The sequence below is a fragment of the Petromyzon marinus genome, chromosome 35 (assembly GCF_048934315.1).
Source record: "Petromyzon marinus isolate PM22_M1 ecotype Great Lakes invasive population chromosome 35, UKy_Petmar_22M1.pri1.0, whole genome shotgun sequence".
In the NCBI taxonomy this organism is placed as follows: domain Eukaryota; kingdom Metazoa; phylum Chordata; class Hyperoartia; order Petromyzontiformes; family Petromyzontidae; genus Petromyzon; species Petromyzon marinus.
In genome coordinates, this window is record NC_133701.1 from 3,759,504 (window position 1) to 3,786,616 (window position 27,113).

The following is a 27,113-nucleotide window of genomic DNA, read 5'->3' on the forward strand; positions in this document are numbered from 1 at the left end:
AGAGTGCCATTGACGTGAAAAAACGGGGGTCTGTTTTTTTTTATGGATCACAATGATTCAATTTATAAACAGTATAAAAAATACGATACACTTTCCTTGTAACAACCAGGCTTAAAAAACTAATTAAGATAAATAGTGAATGCCAAAAGGCACAATTGCTCATTATAAGACACGTGGGTATTCAAATGAGACATTTCAAAGGAGTTGTCTGTGTGTGTGTGTGTGGTGCGGGAAAGGGTTAAGTTGTAACGTGGCATTTATTTATTTCCAAACTTTCGTTTAGTGCCGTTTTGTTGTAATTGGAACCAGGCGCCTTGGGCCCTCAGCCCTGCTCCCTGTCACGTGGCGAGCTTAAATGACACCAGCATCTCGTATGCCAGTGCCACATTTGGAACAAACAATTTTAAAAAATGTTGGGGCATCCATCAACAAACAATATTCCTCCTAACATCAGACAGAATATATTGCAAATCATAACAACGTTACAGTAAGTAATAATATAAATGTAATGGTAATACATAATAGATCATTTACAAGCGTATATATATTTTTTTACATTAACAGGCCTTGGCATTGACTGAACTGAACAATGTGGTAGACGTATAGATATTTTTTATGCTTTTAAAGAGGCACCCACCCAAAAAACAACCTATTGCATTGTCGTATAGTTTGTAAAATTTTCATCTTAACGCATGTATCCAAAATATAAAATTTTATAAAACATAAATTAAATATACATACTTTAAAATATGAATATATTGTTCTTGTTAGAGCCTACCCCGGAAAGGTTTCACATCAGCGCTCACATAACCATGAAGGAAGCTGCATTTATTTGATCTGATTGATGCATTATGCCGTTTCAGACAAAGACCGTTTTTTTCATTCTGGAAACTGGCATGGTGGCACCCATTAGGGTCGTGAGTTTAGATCCTGGTCAGCCTTCAACTCGGCCTGCATCCTATCCAGGCGGATAACATAGGTACCAGTTTGCAGTGGTTTTGCGAGGGAGATCAGACCGTCCCCGCATTAGGAATGTCAGAGTTCCACAATCGCCTTTGACTCAGACGAACACCGCCAAATATCCATTACACCAGATAAAGGCACTTTGACGTTTCCTCATAACAAGTTCAGTGGCAACCCACCTTACTCGGCTGAAATGTGCAGCCTGTGCTTGAGTTAGGGTCGTCCCGTGCGAGGTTTGTGCATCGTTTAACGGTGCATTTTCTGTTACGTGTCATCGATTACCTTCGCTACTGGGAGGAGTGGTGGTGCAGCGGTTGGCGCGTCGCTCTACGAACCGGGCACGTGGCATTCAAATCACGGCCACGATTAAATCTCGACGGGTCCTGGGCTCTAACTCTTCGCCAGCCCTTTGTACTGCAATCAAAACATCCCCATGACTGAGGCAGCCTGCGGAGGTCTCTAACCAGCAGTGGATTGTACGTACATATGTTGAAGGTCTTTCGCACAGTACCTAGTTGACTAAAGCCTGTAATATTGCTATTATTACCTTCATTACTGTGCCTCTTGGGCGGTGTTTCCATACAGAGAACCCTTATTTAACAGTGTTTGACAACTGTTACAAAACATAAAAACCCTTGTTGTGAGTGAGATTGGAATCCGTAATAATAGGGCTTCTATGCCATTTAATTGGGTCTACCAAATGTCACCCTATCATGTGATTAACGTGCGCGCCAGGCCTCAACATATATTGCTTCATTTAGTTACATTGGCAGACAGCTTAAAAGTCGCCATTACAATAAATTGTGTTTTGAATTCATCTAAACGTTTAAAATAATAATAATAATTTATACACTGCATGTTGATTCTGAAATGTATAGTGCAATTAAGGCACCATTACGCAATCTACATCAAAAACCTCAAAAGCGTATAATATACATAATGCAATATTGAGTTCTCCTCGTGCATTTATTAAGACCTGGCAAGAGTGGATGAGCTTTAATTGAATACACAAGTGGTGAACAATTGAAACCATCTGAGAAAATTCGCCGGGTGCCGCCCTCTCTCTCCCCCAGCGGGCGATTGCGTGCATCGATTCCCACTGCCCCATATTGGGGCAGTTCTAAAGAAGGGGTTGGTGGGGTGGTGGGGGTTGGGAGGCTGTTGCCTCGGCACGGCACCTGTGGTCAGCCCTCGGGGTAGCGGCCGTGATCTGAGCTCGTTATTCCCAGCTCTCGGTGTGGAAGGACCTCTCTGTCCATATGTCAAATTCTATAATAATCCACACGTCCTGGATGAGATGTCCCGTTCACTGCCTTACCGCCCCCCCCCCCCCATCTCTCACCACCCACCTCTCACCGCCCACTTCTCCCCCCCCCCCCACCTCTTACCGCTCACTTCTCACTGCTCACCACCCACCGCTCAGCTCCCACCGCCGCCACCTCTCACCGCCCCCACCTCTCAGCGCACCCACCACTGCCACTCTGGTTTGTCGGGCCGCGGGATTGGAGTCAAACCGTTCGGCCGGAGTGCGAATTACGTTGCCCAGGATGGGCTGAGCATTGTAACGGGAAGTTGTCGCGACAGACTGCTGCAAGGGGAACAACCGCCGGCGTAGATCGTTGGGCACGCGCAATCCTCACCTAATCCATTCACTGCGCGTCTGGCTGAAGACGCCAACAGAGACTCTGTGTGTGTATATATATATATTTGTGCTCTCCGGGAGCTCAATACTACGGCAGACATTTTAGAGTTGTCCAACCGAGAACTGTACGTTACTTTTATTTTGTTGAATGTTGGGGCGACTGGGGAGCCATAGAGGAGTGTTGCATCGCCCAATAATATTGTCCAGGAACACATACATTGTGAGTTATACATTATTGTTTTTTAAAATATATTTATATATGTAGGGAGACCAGAGAGACGCATTACAAAAAAAACGTGCCTGGGAATTGTTGTGCACGTTGAACCCCTTGAAGGTCTGTCGCATCGTCTCCAATGTGCCGTGCCCACATCTCAGTGAGCGCCACAAGATTGATCGTTTTGTGCCCTGGCTTACCCATCACCCTCGTCTATTCAGGCTGCTGACTCACAGAACCCACTCGCGCAGTCGGAATGCATTGTGAAGTCCCGTCCACCTTCTCTACTGAGATGATGTTTCCTTCGTGTGTGCGCATGTGTGTGTGCGTGTGTGTGTGAATGTGTGTGTGTGTGTGAATGTGTGTGCGTGTGAATGTGTGTGCGTGTGTGTGCGTGCGTGTGTGTGTGACTGTGTGTGCGTGTGAATGTGTGTGCGTGTGTGTGCGTGCGTGTGTGTGTGAATGTGTGTGCGTGTGTGCGTGTGTGAATGTGTGTGTGCGTGTGTGCGTTCCTGCGCGATCTTTTGTTTAACTTTGGGGGGCGCGTGGGCATGGCGGGCCTTCTGGGCGCAGCGACGGCGACAAATGCGGTGTGGTCTCCTCTCTGCGGATTGCGCAGATGGAGGACATCAGCCCTCCGTGTAGATGGAGGACATCTGGCTGGGACAGCGATCCATGGCGGTGATGTGCAGGAAGCTCGACATTTCTTCCATCCCGCCTGACCTCACCGATTCGGCAAAGACCCCTGCCATGCCAGAGGAGAGATCGTAGCCTGCAGAATGCACAACGCACGAATACAGAGCGCGCGGTTATCGGGGATCGCTCAGGTAACATTACATGTTTCATCACATGACCCAGCAGTGTGCAATGTTCATGCAAACCACGTGTCCACGTACGTGGAACCGCTACATGGCGACTAGACGAGCATGTTGATGGTGTGTATATCTTAGCGTGTTATTCGTAATAGGCGGAGCTATATTTATAGTTGATGACTCCTCCAATTCATCAAAATGGCCCAAGTCTAAGGCCCGAGGCTGCCTCTAATCATAGAGGATCTGTTAAAAAAAATTGCAATACATTTCCCCTTAATTTTAGAGGCCAGGATTCAGAAAGGCATTGGAAATGTCGAAGTGGGGAGAGGGTCCTGGAACCGGTTGCAGGTTACCGGTGCCATTAAGCTCGACTGCAGCGCTTGCACAAAATCGCACCGCGGCAGCAGACGAAATTTCGCACCGTGGCAATTTACGGCGGCGTTCAAGCTGCGCTTTATTGACCGTCGGATCTGCATCTGATCGAAGCCTTTTTGGCTCCCGCTCGCCGACGAACAGATGTCTAGCTCCGGGTCCTGGCTGGTACCCCGCAAACGGCGGAAGTAGCCGCTAAAAGGATGCACGTGAACGGGGCTCCGTGTTTCGCTCCGACCGGAGCCCCCCCCGACAGGACGTAATGAGAACAAGGTGAGTTCAAACCCCCCCCCTCCCCGCAGGTGAGGCCCGTTCGGTGAGCGCGAAGCCTCGGCTGCGAGCACCGTGGACGATCACTTCTCACTCCTCCTCCTCCCTTCTGTCGTCGCGTTAACTTGTCTCGGGCCGCGCGCGCTGAGCGAGATCCACTCGGGCGGCCGGGGAACCCTTTAAAGCGATTCCCATTCACCACATTTATTGTCTTGGACGGCTCCCCTCCCTCTCCCAACCCCCTCACCCCTCCCCTTATCCCCCCACCCCTCTGCCACCCCCTCCCGCCTGCATACTGGGCTAGCAGCGCCCGCGGAGCGAGGAGGGATTGTTCGTGTCGGACTCGCTGCGCTGCATTACGGCCGGCACCGTGCCAGGTTTCCCACTTGCCCCGAGCCCTGGCTGCAGCTGGGACGAGCCCAGCAATGGGCGGCCGTGCTGGCACCGGCGGCTCGTGCTTGTGTGTGTGCGTGTGTGTGTGTGCGTGCGTGTGTGCGTGCGTGTGTGCGTGTGTGCGTGCGTGTGTGTGTGCGTGTGTGTGTGTGCGTGTGTGTGTGTGCGTGCGTGTGTGCGTGCGTGTGTGCGTGTGTGCGTGCGTGTGTGTGTGCGTGCGTGTGTGCGTGTGTGCGTGCGTGCGTGTGTGCGTGTGTGTGTGCGTGTGTGTGCGTGTGTGTGTGCGTGCGTGACTGTGTGTGTGTGTGCGTGTGCGTGTGTGTGTGCGTGCGTGACTGTGTGTGTGTGTGCGTGCGTGACTGTGTGTGTGTATGTGTGTGTGTGTATGTGTGTGTGTGTATGTGTGTGTGCGTGCGTGACTGTGTGTGTGCGTATGTGTGTGTGTGTGTGCGCAGTTCCAGGGGCCAGCCGGCTCGCGCACAGCGACCGCATTAGTTTTCTCAGGGCGTGCGTGTATTTGGTGGTTCTCGGAGTGGCACTGTAATTGGTTATTAGCTCACGGTTTTGTTATTCTCAGAATTTCCCCGCGAGTGGGAATATTTCGGTCTTGAGCTGCGCAGATCTTTGATACGTTCCGTTCGTGCACGATTTTTACTTTTTTTGCGGCCGATACCTGATAACGCCACAGCCGAGGAATGTCAGCCTGATAATCTGTTGCAAGCGATACGATCACAATACAATAAAACGTGGGTTTGTGCAGCACCGAACATGCGATGGGCAGCCAAGACGCTGTACAGAAACGGTGGGAATATTTATTTTATGGAGAGAGGCAGTCAGTAGTGAGCCAAAGTAAACGGGAAGGTCATGAGCCTGGACTTAAACAGGGAGTCGACAGCACGGATGGCTGGGGGGAAATAAGTTCCAGACCTGGGGACAGCAGAGGAGATTGAGCGACCTCCCACAGGAAAAAAAAAAGTTGATATAAAAGAAGGAGGACAGACTGCTGAGAGTGCCGCGCAAAGCAACGAAAGCTCATCACTGGGACCCTCCAAAATTGATGTGATTTCGCAACAAACATTTCAGAGTAAAGTCACGTAGATGGTTCAAAGAAAGTAAAAAAAAATACAACTACGACGTTTCGTTTTCTTTGAACATACCTACGTGACTTTATCGAAAGACCCAAAGAACATCAATTCCTGCAGTCACGAAAGTTTTAAGTCAAGATTTCAGAGCCCAAAATTAACGAGGTTTTCGTCGTTGGTTTTGGGGAGGTCTCTACCCAGCAATGGGTAGAAAAAGAATACTCAGGCTGCTATTGCTGATGATGTAGATGATGTTGCTCATGATGTAGATGATGTAGATGATGATGTCGATGATGATGACATGAACAACTCAGCCAGAACATTATTCAGGAGAAATGGTGCACAAACTGAGCGTGGATTCTCGCGAGACAATTCGAAGTTCCACGCGGGGCCACGAGCTGGTCACCTGCGTGGGCCGACAGGGTTCGCTGGAAGACATCGAACCCTCCCGAGAGGCCACCGGGTGGCAGCTCGTCGTAGGAAAGGCTGCACGGGCTGGCGCGCTGGAACGACTCGGCCAGGCCGTGCGTGGACGACATCGAGTAGATGTTGCCTCCGTAACCTGGACGGAGACAACAGCAGAAGAGAAGAGAGAGAGAGCGAGACATATATATGTGTATGTTTTATACCGGGGGTCACGGGCACACACACGGCTACAACAATTGCAACAATACGGACACGTTTTAGGCAAACTAAAATATAGGTCAGGGACAAAGGTCCGTAGATTCTCAGAGCTTCAGGTTGTGGAAGCAACAAACCGTGCCGTGGGGTTTTTCCAGTCTCAGGTGATGCACGCAGGTGGGTTGAAGATTGTAAGCTGAAGGCAACGGGCAGTGATGATGAATTGTGATCAATTGTTACGACGATGGTGATAATGATGATGCACCAGTGCTGCGCTCCGCCAGATCAGTTCTCCAGAGAATCCACGTGGGCTGCATGTGCACCGTCTCGTGGTGCAAATGCTGACCAAGAAGCCACTGTCATCACATTCCACGACCATCTTGACAAAGGCGGCATGGGGAGGCGCAGCAGGGAATTGTCCAAACCGCTGTGAGAAGATGTTGTATGTCAAATATTGATGGACGGTACCCATTGCAGTGTTAAGCATGACACACAGCCGAGATTGAAAACTCATTTCTCTCGATTGAAAATGCATTTCTTGAGAACTGCTTTTTGCTATAAGTTTGTTCTCCTTCCCCCCCCCCCCGCACCTCCGATAGGCACGGCTGGCTACGTACGGTGCGAAATAAGGTCAACATACATACATACAAACTCTTTGGTTCTTTCGGTAAAGTCACGTAGGTATAAAATAAAATAAATTAAATCAACGACGATCTCTGCAGTCACGAAAACTTCAAATCTAGAGTATACATACATCCCTTCAACCGAATTGGCTCTCGCCCCCCCCGTCCCCCCCCCCCGTCTGTCGGGAAATTGAACTAAACTCATCCTGACGTAATTGGGAACTTGACGACCGAACATGAGAGCGATGTGACGGCAATTTGGCGCTCTACCTCTGCTATTACTGAAGACACCGAGCGCTGGCCCACACAGTGGGCCGTGTAACACGACGGCCTAAAACATTATAAGCGCCTCCTCCTACGTGGAATAACCGTGCTCGTAAATGAGCGCGAATCACAGGTGCTGCTACGACTTTTATTGTCCCACGTCAAGCCGATTGTGTTTCATCGTTTAACAGCAGCAGCAGCAACAACAACAAAGCTGGCAGTTAAACGTGAAACATGCCAAGGGCATATCGGATCGCACGCAGGAATGCTGTCGCAGGGACACTTGGAATCGCTAATGGTACGAATCGCATGTGCGCACTTTAAAACGCTTTTTTTAAAAGATTATATTTCGACTGCAGACTTGACTGACGTCAGCGATGAAGCAATTGCTGTGGGCTTTAAGTCCCGGGCAGCGTGCAGGAATTTAATTATGTCTTAATCACACAGATACACAAATCCAGCCACGTTCTTTTGGCTGTGGCAAAGAGAAAACATTTTAAAGTTTGCTCGAGCTGTCAGAGCTGACTGATCAATTTATTGTGCATGACCCATGGCTTGAGATATTATCGCTCAGCCGAAATACATTTAGCCTGCAAGCTTGACGGAACCTGTTTTCATTATTTTATTAACTCCGCTTGCCAATATTTCTTGACGTGGTTCGCACGTGGGCGCCAACGCTCTCCAGAGTGGCCGAGGCGATAGCAAAAGACGTCCACATCAAGGAACCTGGCTTGAAGAGACGCTATATATATGCAAAAAAACAATGCATATCACGTAACATATAAACACCCGTGTCTAGAAATAATCTGCAAGTTAAATGATTACGCCCCTCCTGGCAATATTTTTTTGCTGAAATCGGACGTTATTTATTTAAGGCAGCTACACGCTGGTGGTCGCCGTCGTCGTCTGCAGCGCGCGAGCGAGACACGGGGAAGTGCCCCACGCAGATTACGGATGACGCTACTCGGGCGCTGGGGATGAGCGATGGGGATGAGCGCTGGGGATGAGCGATGGGGATGAGAGCTGGGGATGAGCGATGGGGATGAGCGATGGGGAGTGACGCGCCGGGGGGGGCAGGAAACGCTCGGCCGGGAATCGCATAGCGCTTCAAAGACTTGAGGGCGGCGATCTGCTTTAATGGAAGTCGGGGCACAAGTCCAAGGGTGTAATCTCAGCGATCGTCATTGCTCGTCGTTGTTTCATTCGAGTGACGCGACAGCGCCAAGGGTTGGCAGCGCAAACGGCGCTCGACGATTTTTTTTTTACTTTTTGTCCACCGTGACAACACGAGCGGATAGCTTCGCTTGTTTCACCTCCTTATCGCTTTACTATCTCAGCTCCCATGGTTACTGTTCCCATGTGGTTTTCACACCTGATGATGATTGCTTGTGTTGCAGTCGAAACGTCGTGAGAATTTTATTGTTTTACATTTTAATTATTTTATTGTTTCCCTTCTACGTGGTGACTTTACCGAAAGAACCAAGAATATGAATCCCTGCAGTCACGAAAGCTTTAAATCAAAATTTAAATAAAAATGTTCCCATGCACTTGACTCAATGATTCCTTGTGAGAAGGGGGAAATAACAACCCTTGTTGTTTTAACTTATTGTTAATTTTCTTATGCTATTCGTTAAGCTCGCGGTTGCAATTTTGCTCTGCCCAGTCGGTGTTAGGCGCTGAGGTCGTGATGGTTTCGTTTGTCATTCCTGCTGCTCCGTGCCCGACCGGTACCGTTCCGCTGCAATGTGTACTCACGCCCCCTTCACTGAGGGCGATATTGACACGTAATAATAAAGATTGATTGACTCCTCCACCCACGTTGAGGACTCGGTCTGGCAGAATGATTCGTCTGGCCATCAGGCCCCAGTGCTAAACAATAAAGATAACAAACAAAGAAAAACGTGTTGCCCTAAACGATTTAGTTTGATCACAATTACACTTGTCAATATCTTTTGCGTGTTTGGTCGCCATGCTTTGATGGTAGTAATAGTGGTGGCCGCGGCCCCCTCAAAACGAGTTTGATTATTATTTAATTATCAGCAGGCCGCCCGCCCACCCCCACCCCGCGCCATCCTCTCGACGGCAGCGCTTGAAATCGTTGAACGAGCGCGCGCCAGAGAGAGAGAGAGAGCGTGGAGCGAGTGAGCCAGAGAGAGCACAGAGCGAGTGAGCCAGCCAGCGAGCGAGCGAGCGAGCCAGCCAGAGAGAGCGAGCGAGTGAGCCAGAGAGAGCAGAGCGAGTGAGCCAACCAGCCAGAGAGCGAGCGAGCGAGCCAGCCAGAGAGAGCGAGTGAGTGAGCCAGCCAGCCAGAGAGAGCGAGCGAGTGAGCCAGAGAGAGCGGAGCGAGTGAGCCAGCCAGAGAGCGAGCGAGCCAGCCAGAGAGAGCGAGCGAGTGAGCCAGAGAGAGCGGAGCGAGTGAGCCAGCCAGCCAGAGAGCGAGCGAGCCAGCCAGAGAGAGCGAGCGAGTGAGCCAGAGAGAGCGGAGCGAGTGAGCCAGCCAGCCAGAGAGCGAGCGAGCCAGCCAGAGAGAGTGAAGCGAGTGAGCCAGAGAGAGCGAAGCGAGTAAGCGAGCCAGAGAGAGCGAAGCGAGTGAGCCAGAGAGAGCGGAGCAAGTGAGCCAGCCAGAGAGAGCGGAGCGAGCAAGCCACAGAGAGCGGAGCGAGTGAGCCACAGAGAGCGGAGCGAGTGAGCTAGAGAGAGCGAAGAGAGTGAGCCAGAGAGAGCGAAGAGAGTGAGCCAGAGAGAGCGGAGCGAGTGAGCCAGAGAGAGCGGAGCGACGGAGCCAGAGAGAGCGGAGCGAGCGAGCCAGAGAGAGCGGAGTGAGTGAGCCAGAGAGAGCGGAGCGAGCGAGCCAGAGAGAGCGGAGGGAGCGAGCCAGAGAGAGCGGAGTGAGCGAGCCAGAGAGAGCGGAGCGAGCGAGCCAGAGAGAGCGGAGCGAGCGAGCCAGAGAGAGCGGAGCGAGCGAGCCAGAGAGAGCGGAGCGAGCGAGCCAGAGAGAGCGGAGCGAGTGAGCCAGAGAGAGCGGAGCGAGCGAGCCAGAGAGAGCGGAGCGAGCGAGCCAGAGAGAGCGGAGCGAGTGAGCCAGAGAGAGCGGAGCGAGCGAGCCAGCCAGCCAGAGAGCGAGCGAGCGAGCCAGAGAGAGCGGAGCGAGTGAGCCAGAGAGAGAGGACCGAGCGCTCGTGGCGCACCGTGCAAGTGAGACGTGGCCGGTGAGGAGGTGCTGGGCGGATGGCACGGAGGCGTCGTGTTGGCGTAGCCCTTGTGAGTGTGGCCTGCAGCCGAGATGCCCGTAAAGTCGGGCGAACCGAGGGGTGGCAGGTGATGAGGCTGCTGCTGGTGATGCTGTTGCTGGTGGTGCTGGTGGTGCTGCAGGGGCTGGTGCTGGTGCTGTTGCTGGTGAGGCTGCAAGCCCTGATGGGGCGTTCGCCGGTGCATCTGCGGAGGAGCTGCTGGTACCCGACCGGGGCTGATGTGGTGGGGAGACGGCGTGGGTGGGGCAAATCTGGCGGCAGGGTGGCACGGAGAAAGGCGGTGTAAGAATGCGACATTTGGGAAAAAGGATGCACGTGATGTCGCTAAATTTACTGTGTTCAACATGTTAAAATGACAACCTTTCACTTTAATTGGTCTGTTTATGGGGTATCTACACGTTGATGTAGCAGTGCAGTGACTTCCAGTGACACTACTGGAGACTCAATTCCAGTGTCAAGACATTTATCCTCCATCTAAAGCCATCTATTTATTTAAAATAACATATTTCTCCATTTCACCCCCCCCCCCCCCCCCCATGAAGCACGTCCCACTATACTACGCAGCACCTTGAGATTCAGTTGCATTGTAATGCTATCCAAATCCTATTTTAGTTTTTATTTCTAATGACCTCTGCTAAAATAAATTCTCATTATTGGGTCATTGGCTGGCTCACTTGCCCTCGCGGCCCACACTGGGTCTGGCCTGCATGACCTCTTGGCAGTAATAATATACATTTATTTGTAGGGCGCCTTCCACTAATATCTCAAGGCGTGCTCAACCATCGAGGCACGTGTTGTAAATGTACAGTATGTTGAACTTCTTCCGCGCCGTACGTAGCCGACCGTGCTAATCGGAGGTGCGGGGGAAGGACAACAAAACGAAACACAAAAAGAAATTCGAAAGAAATAATTTTTCAACATGACGAATATCATAATGTGCTGCTGTACATTAATATTTGCCGTTGCGACTTGCTGACCCGCCCATACCGGACCATCTGTTTCGTAGCTGCTTCATAGCTCATCCGGATTCCTCCATTCTAAATAAAGATTCCAATTATGCCGAACATTCCCTCCCGCAGTCCCTCACCTGTCTCTCCGCTCATCTCGAGGGTGCAGTGCTGACACCTGCGGGTGCTGCTGCTGCATGTGGTGCTGCTGCTGCTGCTGCTGCGCTGCTGGACGCTGTGTCCCGGAAGGCACGCCCGTGACCGCCGAGCTCATGTTGGACACAAACATTCCTGGGAAACGAGCGGTCAGACAACGCGCAGGGCAATGGGCGAAGGCGCAGCCCTGCAATGGTCTGCTCAGGCCACTGCTGTCGGAAGGGTCTCCACTAGAGGGAGCGCTAGAGGGAGATGGCGGTACTGCACAGCAATTCACGAACCCATCTGTGTGGACCTTAGTGTGTCTCCCTCCCCACAAACCCGCCCCCGGACGGAATTATGCATGGTTATTTGGTACGGTATCACCGTTGCATTGCCACGTAAAGCCAAACGCCCATTACAATGGAATCGAACAAATATCCCAGTGCAGGATCCTCCTGAAAATGAGTCATTAGAGTCAGTGATGCTCTCCTAGATAAATAAACGGTTCGATACCAGTATAAAATGTGCCATTTCACAACAAGGCCACCCTTGAAACTTAGCAGTTCGTGATTGAATTGGCTTTTACGTGACTCCGAATGAAAACGGTGGATTCGGCTGATTCAACCACCAGAGGTGATCATCGGCGAGTGAACGAAAAACAACATGCGTGACGTTATGACATTGCAACATCCAGGCAGATACTTATTAGTATTAGTGCCATCTGTTACTTTTCATTGATATTCGTGCTTTTGCTGCATACACACACACACGTATACCGTATTACACACACACACACACGTATACCGTATTACACACACACACGTATACCGTATTCATATACACCATAAATGTAATAACAGCCGGATTAAAGCATGTGTAGAATTCTTGGGATGTACCCATTATAATTATTGCTTGAGGCTCATTGATCCAGGGGCTTGGCCACATTTACAATTGTAATTGTTCATCGTTCAATGCCCAAAACTAGTCGAGTATCGAGAACAGTGCACAGCGTAAAAAAAAACGCTTATATTTTCGAACCTTTTTTGCCAGTATCAAAGTATGAAAAAATAAAAAGAGCTTTTATCGTTTCTGAAAACAAAACAGGTGTTAAGATGTTCACACACCAAAATAGAAACCTCTTGCAAAGGAATCGAGTTTACTGCATTAACGACACGTGCTTGTGGTGAACATGCAAACAAACACGCTCTGATAATATAATACATGGCATTGTCTTTGCAACTGATTGGCCTACGCCAGAGACAGCCATCCTTCATGGCATTGTCTCATAAGCAGTGTCCGCCCAGAGAACGCAGACACCGCCGAACTTTCATGAATTTAGAAATGCCGATGGTTTATTGGAGAGCTGCATTGCATTGTAAGGCACCAAGACGCTTGTAAATGATTGTGTAGAACATCGGATATGCAATGCTTCGTGTAATGAGTGAGAGGTGGCTGATACACTGCATTGGTCTCCTCCTCCTCTTCACGCCCGCCTCTCATCTGCTTCACTTTGCGTGCGGTCGATAAGTATTTTCAAGCACAATCGCAGTAATTAACGTCACTGTAATCGAAGTCTTAACCAAAGAGACTGGCCCACACTGCTTGCTCGGAGCACTGACACCGGTGATTATTAACACGGCCATTAATATTCCTAGCCTGACAATTTAACAGCCACTCCGCCAAGCCAGCCAGCCAGACTTGTGATTTGTCTTGACGTCAGCTCTCCGTTTACCCAACCCATCCATGATACGTCTCGTTAAGTTGTATCAATGATATTTCAACGCATATTTGAGAGAAGCTGATTAAATGCTGTTGGCATGCACGTTTTACTTTCTCGACGAAAAAAAGACTGATTTGAAACGTTTGTTGGCTCGCGGCTGACGGCAATTGTTCTGGCTGTAAAGACGTCCGTGTTATTTAGAGCATGACTTTGCTATCTTGCCCTCTGACCCGCGAAATGATGGTCTGCAATGCATCTTGTCATTTGTGCATTACATGTACCAAAAAAAATAACACTGCATTTTTGGGAGACACAACCTACACATGTTCTATATTTTTTAATGCCCCCAGTCCTTGCGGTTACAAAAGCGAAAAAAAATGTATACGGCGTACTCAAACACAACAGAGCACTCGTGATTTCCCAGTGGGGAGACAGTGGAGTGTGCTGTGGTGCGAGCGCAGAGAAGATACTGTACATAACACACACAAAAAAAACATCTTTATAAACTTAAACAAAACAAAGATAGATGTTACAGGCGCACCTCTGGGGAAGGGCAAATGCAACACAACATGATTTAAAAAAATAAAATGGCAAAGCCACGCGAATTGGCAACATGCTGACGTTACTTTAAAACCAGGATATTACCCAGCGCGCGTATAGGCACGGGAACATTTCGATGCGTCGTCTTCGTCGTCCGCATGTTGAACGGGATCAATTTCTCCCACGCGAATCTGGGTTGGGTTAACTTTTAAGTTTCTAACCACGTGCGCCGCATTTTTAACAGCTCTGCTAATTCGCCCCCCATCCATCTTGCCTTGCTGCCCATCTGGCTTCTTCCCATTCCCATTCCTCCTCGTAATTCCACAACCCTCTTGTTAGAAGTGTTCCCTTTTTTTAATGTGAGCAATACTAATATTTTTCAGCTTAAATAATGTCACCACCTTTCAACGGCTATTGAGCAGCGCTCATGTCCAAATATGGGCCACGGCTGGTGACGACATTGTGAAATAATTCCGATGGCAGGGTGAAAATCACCGCTATCTCTCCATGACACAGGTTATATATACGCGGCGTTCGGGTACAAGCGGCGGTGCAATGGGTAGTACGCTGCAACTGCCGAACCCGAGGGGAGGCGATGGCGAGATACGTTTCTGTATCTGCCTCTGGCGCATTGTGCTTTCAACCCGGCGACCTGAGTTCGATTCTCAGCCATGGCAAGTGATATGAGAACCGGTCTGGCCATACTGCCCCCCCCCCCACCTCACCCCTTCAATAACTCAAACTAACCAGCATGGTAAAGTATAGTTAAAAAAGAGATAACCATGACCGACATGGTGTGGGGGAGGCTTTCCTTCATCTGTTGGTGGCTTGAGAATGGCTGAAATTATATGTTTATAAATACAAATAAGGCTCGGTTTACAAAAGGGTTACAGTTTCACACGCAGTTTTTTTTTGGGGGGGGGGCAGTTTTGGGAGTGAGTGCGGATCTAGATGAATAAAATGTGTGAGGAGGTTGAAGGGGCAGCCGCGGCAACTGCCATGTGGACATCTGAACCGTTTATAATAATTCTGCCTTGCAGCCTTTGTATGAAATGTCTCCTTTTTGACGCAGACATCTGAAAGAATATCTCCCTTTAGGCACGCATTCGCACCCATTGCACGGTCAACCTCTAGCCCGGCTTTTTTTTTTAGTTAGATGCAAGCGTCGTAAAAATAATATTTTGTACGTAGGCATCTGTGTCTATGTTTTATGGTCGAATCGAATTCGTTCTCTTTGCAGAACGACGAGCGAAACAAAAAAATGCCTTTTGCATTTGTAGCACCTGCAAAGAATTGAGTAGAAATTGGTAGAATCGCAGCCTAGGGCAAATACTATTCATAAATTGCCTGTCAGCTCAGGAGGTTATGAGTTCAATGTCTGTGGTGGTTGAGGCCAGGCAGTAAATCTGCCACCATGGCCTTGGGTTTCAGTGCCAGTGCAGTTCATCAGGAGCCAGATTGTTCTTTTAAAACGTAGCTCTGTTTTGCTTCATGATTAATGTATCTGCCGCTAACCGTATCATAACGAGAATTGTAATGGTTTGTTTTACGATATGGTTCCTCCTTTTGTTATTGTAACCTCATGTGCAGCGAGCGTATTTTATAATTTACTGTTTGTGTTTATTTTTTGGTCGGTGTGGTGAAGTCAAAGCCCACATTCATGTCAGTGGAATACAAACGCAACAACGAGGGTTATTTATCACGAGCCGGGCCTCAGGTGATTGATCGGTAATCATCACGGACTCCGATGAAAAACCTTAAACGTTTTGGAAATCACCATGGACATTTTGGAAATCACCAATACTCCCTGCTGCCCTCCTCACGGCTGATACCAAAGTGGCAACTCCTACCTCTGATTATATTTTTATTTTTTACCACTTTAAGAGCTGCAACAATATCAGTCACGTGTTTTTTTTTTAAACAAACGGCCAAATTAAGCCTATTTCGCTAATGATCGAGGTGTGGTTAATTGTTCCGTTGAGGCCTAATTGGGTATAATCGTGCAATTAACGGCTCGCCTCATTTTGAAATAATTAAGTGCAGATTATGATGTACCAGGGTTATGTTTAGAGCTCAGGTTGTTATTTTTCTTTTTTTTTCTCCGAAAGACTCAGGCATGAAAGGTTAATATTTGACATACCCACTCAAATGGCGTGGACTCAATGAGGCACATTTCGAATAAGAACTCTTTACCGCACAGTTATATTGTACTGTGCCTCAACATCTATGCTCCCAGCCTTCAACCTGTACTCGCCAGCATGGTGAAGTATGACCAATTAACTTTAATGAATCACGTGGTGGCACTGGATTGGCGTGTACGTACATATGTCTTCGTCCTATCAAATTGCCAGAACATTATTCGCCGTACGAATGGCACTATACAGGTGTGTGTACTTTAAAAACCCGTAGCAATCCATTTCTGTGTAAGTCGTAAAGATTGTTTGACCGGTCATCTCAGTCAGTCAACCCATGGCACCTGCTGGGTCTGTTCCGTGACCTCCTGCCAGCGGGCCTTCGACACTTTACGTGGCTTCAAAGTGCACCTAGCATGGTACGAGTGCCGTGGTGACATCAGCGTGACTTCGTGGTGTGGGATGGTGAAGGGAGCTGGCGGATCCGGGACCGGTTCAGATCTCATTCAACGCTGATATTTCCATGGCCAGGTATCGAACTCAGGTCATCAGATTCGTAGTGCGGTTCGCTAACCATTGCACCGGCACTAAGTAAAGAGCTAAACAGGTTGCAAATTGCGTTTTTTAACATCCCTTATTAGTCTGGAGTCAAAAAGTTAACCATGTCATCATTATTAATTTCGTCTGTACTAAGATTATTATTTGCTGCACATTTATGATTTGTATCCCGAGTCTCGCTTTCAAAAAGAGACTTTCTCCCAATGGCTCTCACCTGGTTATAAAGTTACTGTAGGATCTAAGTGGCCCAGGTTGAAGTAAAAAAAGAACCCAAAGAGCTTTGTGCTCATCTCTCAAATGAGTCAGAATTAAATCTGATATCTGCATCACATGTACACAAGGCTGCACATGAAAACAATTCCACTCCTATTTATGTTTAGTGAAATAAAAACAATATAACCCCCCCCCCCCATGGTATGATCACAAACGCTCTACATGTATCACAGGAAATGTGTTAAAAGGCAGCCACTGGGGCTATACACTTTTAAATAGAGATTGAAAACTCATTTGTTTAGAACTTATTTTTGTGTTTAGTTTGTTATTCTTTCCCCGCACCTACGTAGAGCACGGGTTGGCTAGGTACGGTGCGAAAGAGGTTCGAGATGCATTCATCGATAAAGAGATGATATCCCTTCCAAAACGATACGCAACTCCAACCTCATACTCTTTGGTTCTATTCGGTAAAGTCACGTAGGTAAAAATAAAATAACAAAAAAATCACGACGTTTCGGCCACAGCACAAGTGGCCTTCATCAGGTGAAGGGACCGGACTGTCCAGAGGACAGCGTTGGAGTGAAGACAGCCAAGCCCAGGTCGCGTCCTTAAAATATAAAAAAAGTGCCACATTCGAGAAAGATGAAAAAAAATAAAGTAGTTCGCTGCCCAGCGTGCAACTCCACTCACCCTGGTTGAGGTGGTGCGAGTCGCCCAGCGCCACCCCTCTTGTGTCGTAGCGCTCCGACGATGTCGCCATGCCCAGGTGCAGCCCCTGCGCGGACAGACACTCGCCCAGCGGCTCCTGCTCGTCCCCCAGCACAGACCGCAGCTGGAAGCCGGGCGGGATGGGAAACGGTTGAAACGGTGAGGGTAGGAAGGGGACAAACAGAGAGAGAGAGGGAGTGAGTAGGTGGAGGTGGGGGGAGTCATGGATACTATGGTCAAGTCCTGGATTAACTGCCCAGTTCTGAAGCGATCGGTGGATCGCAGGCTGATTGCAGTTCTGTCGGTGGGGCAGAGTCTATCCCTGGGCCTGCCCTAGCTCCGTCATCGACTCAAGGACCTATTTTCTTATTCTTGGTTCTTTCGGTAAAGTCACGTAGAAGGGAAACAATCTAATAATAAAAATATAAAACAATACAATTCTCACGACGTTTCGACTGCAACACAAGCAATCATCATCAGGTGTGAAAATCACAACAAGAAAATTTGAACAAAAAATGATTGCTGTGGTTTTTACACCTGATGATGATTGCTTGTGTTGCAGTCGAAACGTCGTGAGAATTTTATTGTTTTATGTTTTTATTATTTTATTGTTTCCCTTCTACGTGACTTTACCGAAAGAACCAAGAATATGAATCCCTGCAGTCACGGAAGCTTTAAATCAAAAGACCTATTTTCTTGTTTGAATGGTGTGTTGTTTTTCCACCCTTTCCGTTCAGTATCTTCACGTTATATGCTCTGAAAATCCAATTGATGCTGCTGCTATTATGGGGTGGACGCTGTGTGAAAGTCCCATCGTAGTAGCCATGCGCTCTTAGCAACAATGCTCTTCATTTATCCGCGAAAGCCTCACCAAAATTCTCAGGAGTCTCCTGCATGAGGGTTCTAGGTTGGATGGTTTGGCCGAGTTCTGAACGAGTGTTTTTGTTTTTTTTTCTCTCGGAGAAATCGGAAGCGCCCGCAGAATCCCATGCACAAGAGGGGATATTCATTTTTGCAAGCCAGCCTGGACACCATCACGTAGCGGAGCATTCTATTTCACAGGGTTTAATTCGGCAGGCGCCGACCGTACCGCAATGTTGCGGTGCGGTACATGTGAAGCATCATGTTGAAATTACAGTATTGGAAACCAAAGACGTGCGCGCTGTGATCATTGCGCTGAGGTCCGGACTAAATAAAGCCTATTCCACAGAGAGCTCTCGCTGTCCATGGAGATGCGATGTTACCGGCGAAGGGGGGCGGGCGGGGGGAGGGGGGGGGCGCATCGTATCATTCACAGGTGAATAAGCGCACGCACCTGCGCCTATCGCAATTACGCAAAACGGGGTAACATTACAGCGTAGGTTTTCAGGGGTTGTGTGCTGCACAGCTCTCCGATGTGTTTTTTTTTCTGGTGGTGTTGTTTGCCACGATGTCCGACGTTTTTCCGCTCCACGTGCTGTGGGGAGCTTCTTCAGGATCTCGAACTTAAGGATTGGGGATAAAAAGCGTGTTCAGGAAAGAGAGGCGACTGAAAGAGCTCCCCAACGCATGGAGTGAAACGTCAGACATCGTGCCGAGCAACGGGACGGTGCAAGCCAAAAACTGATCGGAGAGGAAAATGGGGTAGTTGTGTTGGCCGACGAACGGCTTTCGCATTACTTTAAATGCCTTTTTTCTAACGGAGATTTCACTGAAACCCCCTCTCGTTTCTCTAGCAGCGGCGAGCAAGCCAGCAGTTTTGATTGAAGGCAGTGAGGGAGGATTTACGGACATAAGCAGGAAGCATTTGCTCATGGGCAGCAGCTTCTGGGTCTGTGTCTAGCTTGGCATGCGGCACTGAAGGCTGGCAGCGCTGGAATCCACAAGCCAGGAAAATATGAAAAATATTTCAACCGAAAGAGAAATATTGCATCCTTAGACTGGTTTAAGTTTTGCCCACAGTGTGCGGTACATGTTATTTAGACTTCTCCAAAGGGTGTTTTGTGTGTGCTGCTTGAGCAAATTCTAGTTATATGAAGTAAATAAGTGGAAACATGGGATTGTTTAATCCCTCAAATAAAGTTTAATCCAGTAGCCGGTGGGACTTTGAGATTAATGTCTCCAGGTATTACTCTCAAAGGAGGTTTTGTGCACAATGTGACGCTGGACATTAAATAATGTTCCTGTGGGTCGGTTTGATGGCAGGTTTTTGACAGCCAGTCAATATGGTGCAAGACTGATTCGTTATCATCATCAATTATCAATCATTAATTAACGTTCTCTTAAAAAACGGAGCATTCACGTGAATGAGTTTAAAAGGGACGTATTTTTTTTGGGGGGGGGGGGAGGGGATATGAGTACATTTATTTTCAAACTGGTTAATCAATTTTCAACCTTGACATTTTGTTTAATTCGTCTATAGATATGACAAAGATATTCTTGACCCTTTCCAGTGCTGCTGCACATTTAATGGGGAGGAATCCGTTTGATTTCCTATATAAATATTAACTTCAAAGTCTATCAAATCAATGAGTCCTCTGAACCAGTGTTTTGCAGCAACGTTTGTTGAAGACAAACCCCTGGGACTGGCTGATTCACAATACAGTACATATTTTTTCTGGTTAGGCCACAATAATCTGACGATACCCCCCCCCCCCTCCCACAAGCACCTGACATCGACTGTAGCTTATTTGAAATTCCTATCTCTACGGCGTGGCCTGTAAACGTGTTTCTGCTTCGTGCACGCGCTTACGAACGTAAAACCAAGGGACCGCGGGCAGCGCAGGGCGAGTGCTCGGTACAGAGGGCGGAAGGTTGCTGTGGGCGCGCGCGACGGCGGCGGCGGTGGCCGTGGCGGGGGCGGGGCTACCTTCTTGTGGGTGTGGTGCTCCTTGGCGGGGGCGGGGCTACCTTCTTGTGGGTGTGGTGCTCCTTGGCGGGGGCGGGGCTACCTTCTTGTGGGTGTGGTGCTCCTTGGCGGGGGCGGGGCTACCTTCTTGTGGGTGTGGTGCTCCTTGGCGGGGGCGGGGCTACCTTCTTGTGGGTGTGGTGCTCCTTGGCGGGGGCGGGGCTACCTTCTTGTGGGTGTGGTGCTCCTTGGCGGGGGCGGGGCTACCTTCTTGTGGGTGTGGTGCTCCTTGGCGGAGTGCGCCTTGACGTGCTTGCGCAGGGAGCTGGGGTCCGTGTAGCGCTTGCTGCAGCCCGGGATCTGGCAGGCGTACGGTTTCTGCAGCGACAACAGAGAGATACGCGCGCGCGCGCGCGAGTCACGCGCCCCATAGTTTTGTCGTGTTGATTTTTGTCGCGAACGCACGCGCGTTGACAATGATCTTGGGGTTGGTTCAAAATACAAATGACTGCAATCTCTATTCAGAATTGTTTGGAATGTTTTTTTTTTTTAAATCCCGTTTTTCAAATCGCAATTGCTTTGCTCGGACGTCCACTCCTGCTGTTTCTGGTCTTGTGTGCTGTGCTTTACACACTGTTGTTGTTATTATTATAGTAGTGCCATGATTATAAATGGAATCGGATACAAGTTTTGCGGGTAGATCATTTCAACTTAAAACAAATTCACTGCATCCTAAATGCATTTATTTGGCGGTTTGCAAGTCTCCTTAACTAGAACTACCGTACAAAAAACGTCTCAAATCTCTACATTTTTACAGTTCTGGGAATTATATTTGTTGGTTTGACTGCCATCGAACAAAGCATTGATTTGTAGCGGAACATTGGGAAAGTGCGCCCCCTAGTGCGTAGATGAGAAAAACAATCCCTTTAAGGAATTTCAGAAGCGGTTCTTTGATATCTCCTTCAGCGGGCTATTATCTAACACAATTACGATCCCTTGCTCTGCAAGTTCCAAATTGATACTTGGCATCGGTGTCTCATTAATGATGCCGCTAGCAGAATCTTACATTTTTACACCTATAGATTGTTTTTGTGTTTACACTGTTCCTGCCATTCAAGTTCACGCATTCCTTGCAAGCGATAACCGACAATTAACAAAATGAAGCATTGCCATCAACTGAGCGACGGGGAGAGAGCTCCGTGGGCTCGTTGTCTGTCCGTGTGTGTGTTTGTGTGATAAAGACGGCGTGGGAGTGGGGCTGTTGGCCTCATTTGACCAGTCACGGTCACCGAGCGCATCTGCTAGCGGATGTTACGGCTCAACGAATGACGAACGGGGGTTTTTTTCCATTCTCCTTTTTTCTCTTTTCCAGCAATTGACTGTTTCGGCCCCCACTGTATTATAACGTGAAACATCTCACGTAAAAGTCAAACTTCTCTCTGCCTATACCCGTGGTTCTTAACCTGGGGTGCACGCACTCACTGGCGGTGCCGAAAAATCCTCTTCTGGGGGTGCGAGACGTGGCCAGATTTTATTTTCGAAGGTAAATAATCGAAAACGCAAATTAAGCACAGGCACGTAAGCACAATTTACTTTGTTTCATCAAACCCTACGTATTTATTAACATATTATAGATTTTTTTTTACGATTGAGAACCAAAGGGGTGAAAGGTTGCAGTCAAGGTTAAGAGCCGCTGCCTTAAACCGAGCGATGCGGTGTGGCGTTCTTCTCCGCGGACAACGCCCAACGCGCTGAGCCTCATGTCAGCCGACACCACTGGGATGTTGTCGGCTGACATCAGGCTCGGCGCGTCCAGCGGTGCGTTTTTTGGGCCGATCATCCCGACACTCGGCACCTCCGCGGCAAAATCGCCCAAACGTCCGTCGCTCTCCTTCACCACGGCCGACGTTTTCGCTTTGCACCCACCCCCCAGCTCCACCAGTCCCTGTGACATCCCCCTCATCACCCACCCCCTCGACACGAAGTGGAACTCCACGGGGTGTCCCTGCGCCGTGACCTCCCGAAGGTTTCCTCACCGCTCGCAGCTGTAAAAGCGGCCGTGCGGGTGTGGGTGACACTTCGCAACGCGAGCTGAAAAGGGAGGTATCCCAGGCGCCCCCGAAACAAAAAAAAACACCCCACATTGGAGACCCTTACACGTGCTGCGATTACTCATTCTAAATGTGAAAGAAAGGAACACGCAGAGACAGCTCGCTTGGCATTTTCAAACAAAAAAAACCCTGGAGGGTTTTATGACCAAATAAAAAAAAATGCCTTTCTGCTCGGTTTGCTTTCATTGACTCTATAAAATAACAGTTTCCCTTACACCTCCTTGTGCCGTCAGCTGTTCATTTGTTAAATCTTTTGAAGCCGCGGTTGTTTGAAATCTCGCACACACGCGCGCACGCACACTTTACTTGAAATGCACTCGCACATCCCGATCGAGAGTTTATTTTGTGTTGGTGAGGAGGAGGTTGCGCTACGAAAGGGATGACCGAGTTAACCGAATTGGAGGCGATGAGATGGAATGGTGAAGCAAGGGCATGCGATGTTGGCGATGGGTTTCGGCTGCACGGGATTGGAGGCCGATGTCAATGGCCAAGGCAGGGGAGTCCGTAGAATCTTAGATTGACACAAAGTAAGACTTACCAACAAAAACACGTGGTTAACAAAAATCAGCTTCCGTCTGGCTTTTAAGTGCCCTGAGCTACGCTTAAAATGGGGAAATATATTCAGTTGGTGGTCCCATTGCTTTGGGAAATGAGGGTTGGTGGACCACGCGAGTCTGACACGGAAATCCGCAACAGGAGCTGGGAGTGAGAGGAGAGCAGGGACAGTCCGACCGCAGGGAGCCAAGGAGTGACCCTCATGTGGTGGGTCCCTGACAGCACCTCGCCCCTCCTGCGTCCACCGTGAGGCTTTTTAATTGCAAAGCCGTGAGCCATGGTGCGAGTGGAGCGGCGGCGGTGCGACGTACTCACGCCTTCGCGCGCGCACGTGGCAGGTGTGAAAGAAAGCCCCTCCACCCCCACCGGACCGATATCGAAACGTCAAAACGAAAAGTCAAAAAATGAGCTCGAGTTTGTAAAATGGGCTGGGTGCGGGGGTGGTGGATGGATTCCGGTGAGTTGTGTGCGGCGATGCCGCTGTTGGTGGTGGTGGAATGAAGGCGAAGGAAATCCGAGAGATTTTTGAAGGAATAGGAAGGACAGTACCTGAGTTCGAGAGAAGGGCAATTTGCTGTGCACAAGCAGCAAAGAGAATTGTAGAGTTAAGACAGAGTCAGCAGAGACTGGTAAGACACAGTAAAGGACAAGCCCGTTGGCAATCCACTGCTGGTCGATGCCCTCCTCACAATAAGCCAGTCATAGCGGGTTGTTTGACCATACTTCACGCTGGTTGGGGCAGGTTGGTGAGTGAGCTGAGATGCGGCACGGGAGTTTCGGATATCATTCATTCCTGTTAGCTTTGGCCGTGATTGAACTTTAGTGAACTGTGCACTGGCTGGCAGTCAGTCATAGAATTAATTTAAAAGTTATTTCATTGGTTTTTAAATCGTTGAATGGTTTGGCACCAGCATACACGTCTTCTATGCTTTCAATATATGAACCAACAAGATCCCTCAGAACCTCTGGTTCCGGTCTTGTAGTCATCGCAAGGGCCAGGATCACATCTCACGGGGACGATGGCCTTGAGTGTGTCCAGTCCCCGCCTGTGAAGCAACCTGCCAGGGGGCCTCTGAGGGCTTCGCAATCATCAAGCAATTTCAAGTTCAATCTTAAAAACTTACCTTTTTAAACTTGCCTTTACTTAAGATTCTTCAGTGTCATTTTTTTTAATATGCCTTCGATAGCAATTCATTATAATGCAATTTTGTTTGTAGGGAAACTGCTTTTATTAGTCTTGCGCTTTCGTCATTTAACCATGTTTTATTTAATCTGTACAGCACTTTCAATTGCATATTTTGCACGAAACTGTGCTATAGAAATAAAGGCTTGATTGATTGATAGCACAGTAGTGCGCTAACAATTCTGCCACCTCCTCCACCCCCTGACATGCACCGCAGCAAGTAAATATCCATCTGTGAAAAGGCTGTTCGAAAAGCAACCTGGCAGTGGGTAAATTAGTGAGTCACGGTCTCTGCCCCTATGAATTGTCGATCCGTGCGGACCAACGTACCCCCCCCCCCTCCAACCCCCCCCCCCACTCGGTTTGAGAGACGTCTCACTTCGCGTGCACTGTTTTCATTAGCGTCGTATTTTATCAGCTGTTCGACTCGTTTATTCTTCAGCCACGCCGGCTGATGGCGAGGACACGCCCGTAGTACGGTAGCCAAACGCAGAGGGGAGAGAGCGAGAGAGAGAGAGCCATCGTAATTCTCGCTTGTAGTAAAGATGAATTCGAGGCGAACGTTCGAGAAGAGCTGTGCACACCATTCCGATCACGGGTCGCGATGGCAAATCGTAACAAAAATATTTTGCCGTCGATATTTTTAAAATCTCCGAAACCCTGGCAGCTCTATGCGACCGGTTTACGCTTTTTTTTGTGCTACTCGACTAAACGGCGGAGGGATTTCACGAAGCCCAGCGGTTTTTTCTTCGTCTCTCCACCAATGTTTTTAGACGACGGCTTGCTCTCGTTTCGGAGTCATAGGCGAAGTTAATATTCTACGTTGTACTTTGCCGCATTTTGACGCAGCATGGGAGTAATGCATTCCAACGTACGTAAGTAATGATCTAGTTAAGCGATTATATTTTTTCTTAAGTTGCTGAAATTAAAACGCTCCTGCCTGCTTGACCCCGTTTTTTTAATTATTAAAACCAACTGTTCCGTGATTGATTGGAACAAATGGATTGGAAAAATGAGCCCGTGACATGAATTAGTCAGGCGAGTCCCTAAGATATTTGTTTTAGATTATGGCCCTTGACAAGTTTCTGCCAAGTCGGGGGGGGAGGGGGGTGTCGTTGTTGTTACGTTGTTATTAAAAGGTTCATTTTGTGAGAGCCCGTGACTGAAATTAGGCAAACCTTAACTCGGGCTATTGTGTTTGTGTATTTAAAGGGAAACGGAGAACCCATGACGACGGTACGATCGCGTAAATGATAATCGCCGACGCGAATGTCTAAAACAATAATTAACGACTATTAGAAATCGTTAAAACAACACCACCCTTCTGATTTATTAACAACCCTCTTAATTCCACAATCTTCTTTTGCAGGAGAGAAGCGATCGCAGGCTCTGTAGTGAGTGTGGATTTGCAGAACGACCGTCAAATCGAATGCCTTGCGTAATCTCCCATCTTCATCATGGTTCGATGCTCAGCTGTCGATTATTTATTATGACTTCGCTCGCACTTGCATTTGACATTCACCCTTCACTGTTTACATTTTTGTACTATGGTAACTATTCATCTGTTTTACGTCTCCGTAACCTAATTTGTCATCGGACTATAATCAGCCAAGGGATAATCTGCCCGAGCTAACTTACACTTTAAGAAATAGTTTGTATATTGTGCGTGATAAAAAAAGCTTTACATTATAGACACACATGTGCTGGAGTGGTGGTGGTGGAATTCACACACTGCACGATGAACCCGGTGACCTTCGATGGCCAAATGGACCTGAGTCGCGAGTGATATCGAAGTGATCCCGTGCCCTCCCGCTACTCACCCGCACTGACCAGTGTGGTGAAGTATGGTCAAACAAACCCCCCCCCCCCCCCATGACCATCCTGGCATGGGGAGAACCGTCGTCTAGCAGTGGATTGACAAAAGGGCTGTAATTGTGTTATCTGGACACGCATTGCATCGACTCAAACAGAAGATAAACAATGGGCAGAAGGAGTGAGCACGATTATCGCGGTTGCCCCTTCTCTACTGCCTGACATTCCCTTCCTCCCTCTGGCTTTCTGCACCCGTGGCTCCATCCCACTTTTCACGCCTAGACTTGAGATCTTCCTCTTCTCCTTCGCCTGTGTCCATCTCCGCCAAGGAAATGGGTCACTACTGAACTCATATTTCACAGCTCCCTGCTCTTTCTAACTTCCCCATTTCACCATAAATAACAATAATTCCCCTCGTCCCTCGCCCGCCACCTATAACACGCACATCTAATTCGTTGTACGGCATCGCTGCTGGATTCTTTATACTTTGAAATTGTATTTTCAAGGTGGTGTAGCAGAGTGGTATTGCACACTGGACTCGCAATACAGACGTCGCAGGATCAACATCCTTGCAGTGAAAACGATGGGTCAGTTTAAGTTTATTACATCCCGTCGCTTCTGTCTACCCAGCGATTTAAACGGGCACTCGACAATTAGTCCGCTAGCAGTGACTTAAAAAATAAATTTCAGGGCAGCGCCTTTACCACTTTCTAATAAACCGTACAAACATGAACGCGGGTGGACAAGCGGAGAGACGGGTTGGCAGATATGGAACCGTTTGCTTCACAGACACAGAACTTCCAGGTTAAAAGGAGCCACATTCCAAGAATCAACGGCCAGGTCATCCAGGTGGTCTCTATAAGCCTGCAACTCAATACAGGCCCCTCGCTGTGGGAAACGTAACGTAAGAATGCGTTGCGCGCGTGCGATGCATTATAGGTCTGGTTTATTTTTCCTTCACGTGTAGTAATATTACTCATAAATGTCCAATAAAAAGGAAAGCGATGGGGGGGGGGAGAGGGAGGGCGTGGTTGGAGGAGGAGGTGGTGGTGGCGTTAATCGAAACTTTGGCAGCCTGCACGCACACGGCGCGTGCGTGCGGGGGTGGTTGTGCTGAGCAGGTGATAGCGAGGGCAACCTTCGTGCACCGCCAGCCACCTGT

The 27,113-nt window shown here is 48.7% G+C and overlaps 1 protein-coding gene across 2 annotated transcripts in view; it reads right to left on the reverse strand.

The window, feature by feature from the left end:
- Positions 1 to 2,349: 2,349 nt before the first annotated feature.
- LOC116948872 (zinc finger protein GLIS3-like) overlaps positions 2,350 to 27,113 on the reverse strand; it is a 72,112-nt gene continuing 47,348 nt past the window's right edge. For both annotated transcript variants that reach the window (XM_032966067.2, XM_032966068.2), the window contains exons 6-11: positions 20,558 to 20,668; positions 17,446 to 17,587; positions 11,595 to 11,745; positions 10,445 to 10,758; positions 6,155 to 6,310; positions 2,350 to 3,591 (exon numbers count right to left, since the gene is read on the reverse strand). In XM_032966067.2, the coding sequence (XP_032821958.2) occupies positions 3,449 to 3,591; positions 6,155 to 6,310; positions 10,445 to 10,758; positions 11,595 to 11,745; positions 17,446 to 17,587; positions 20,558 to 20,668 (1,017 nt within the window). In that variant the 3' untranslated portion in view covers positions 2,350 to 3,448. The remainder of the gene's footprint in view (positions 3,592 to 6,154; positions 6,311 to 10,444; positions 10,759 to 11,594; positions 11,746 to 17,445; positions 17,588 to 20,557; positions 20,669 to 27,113) is intronic.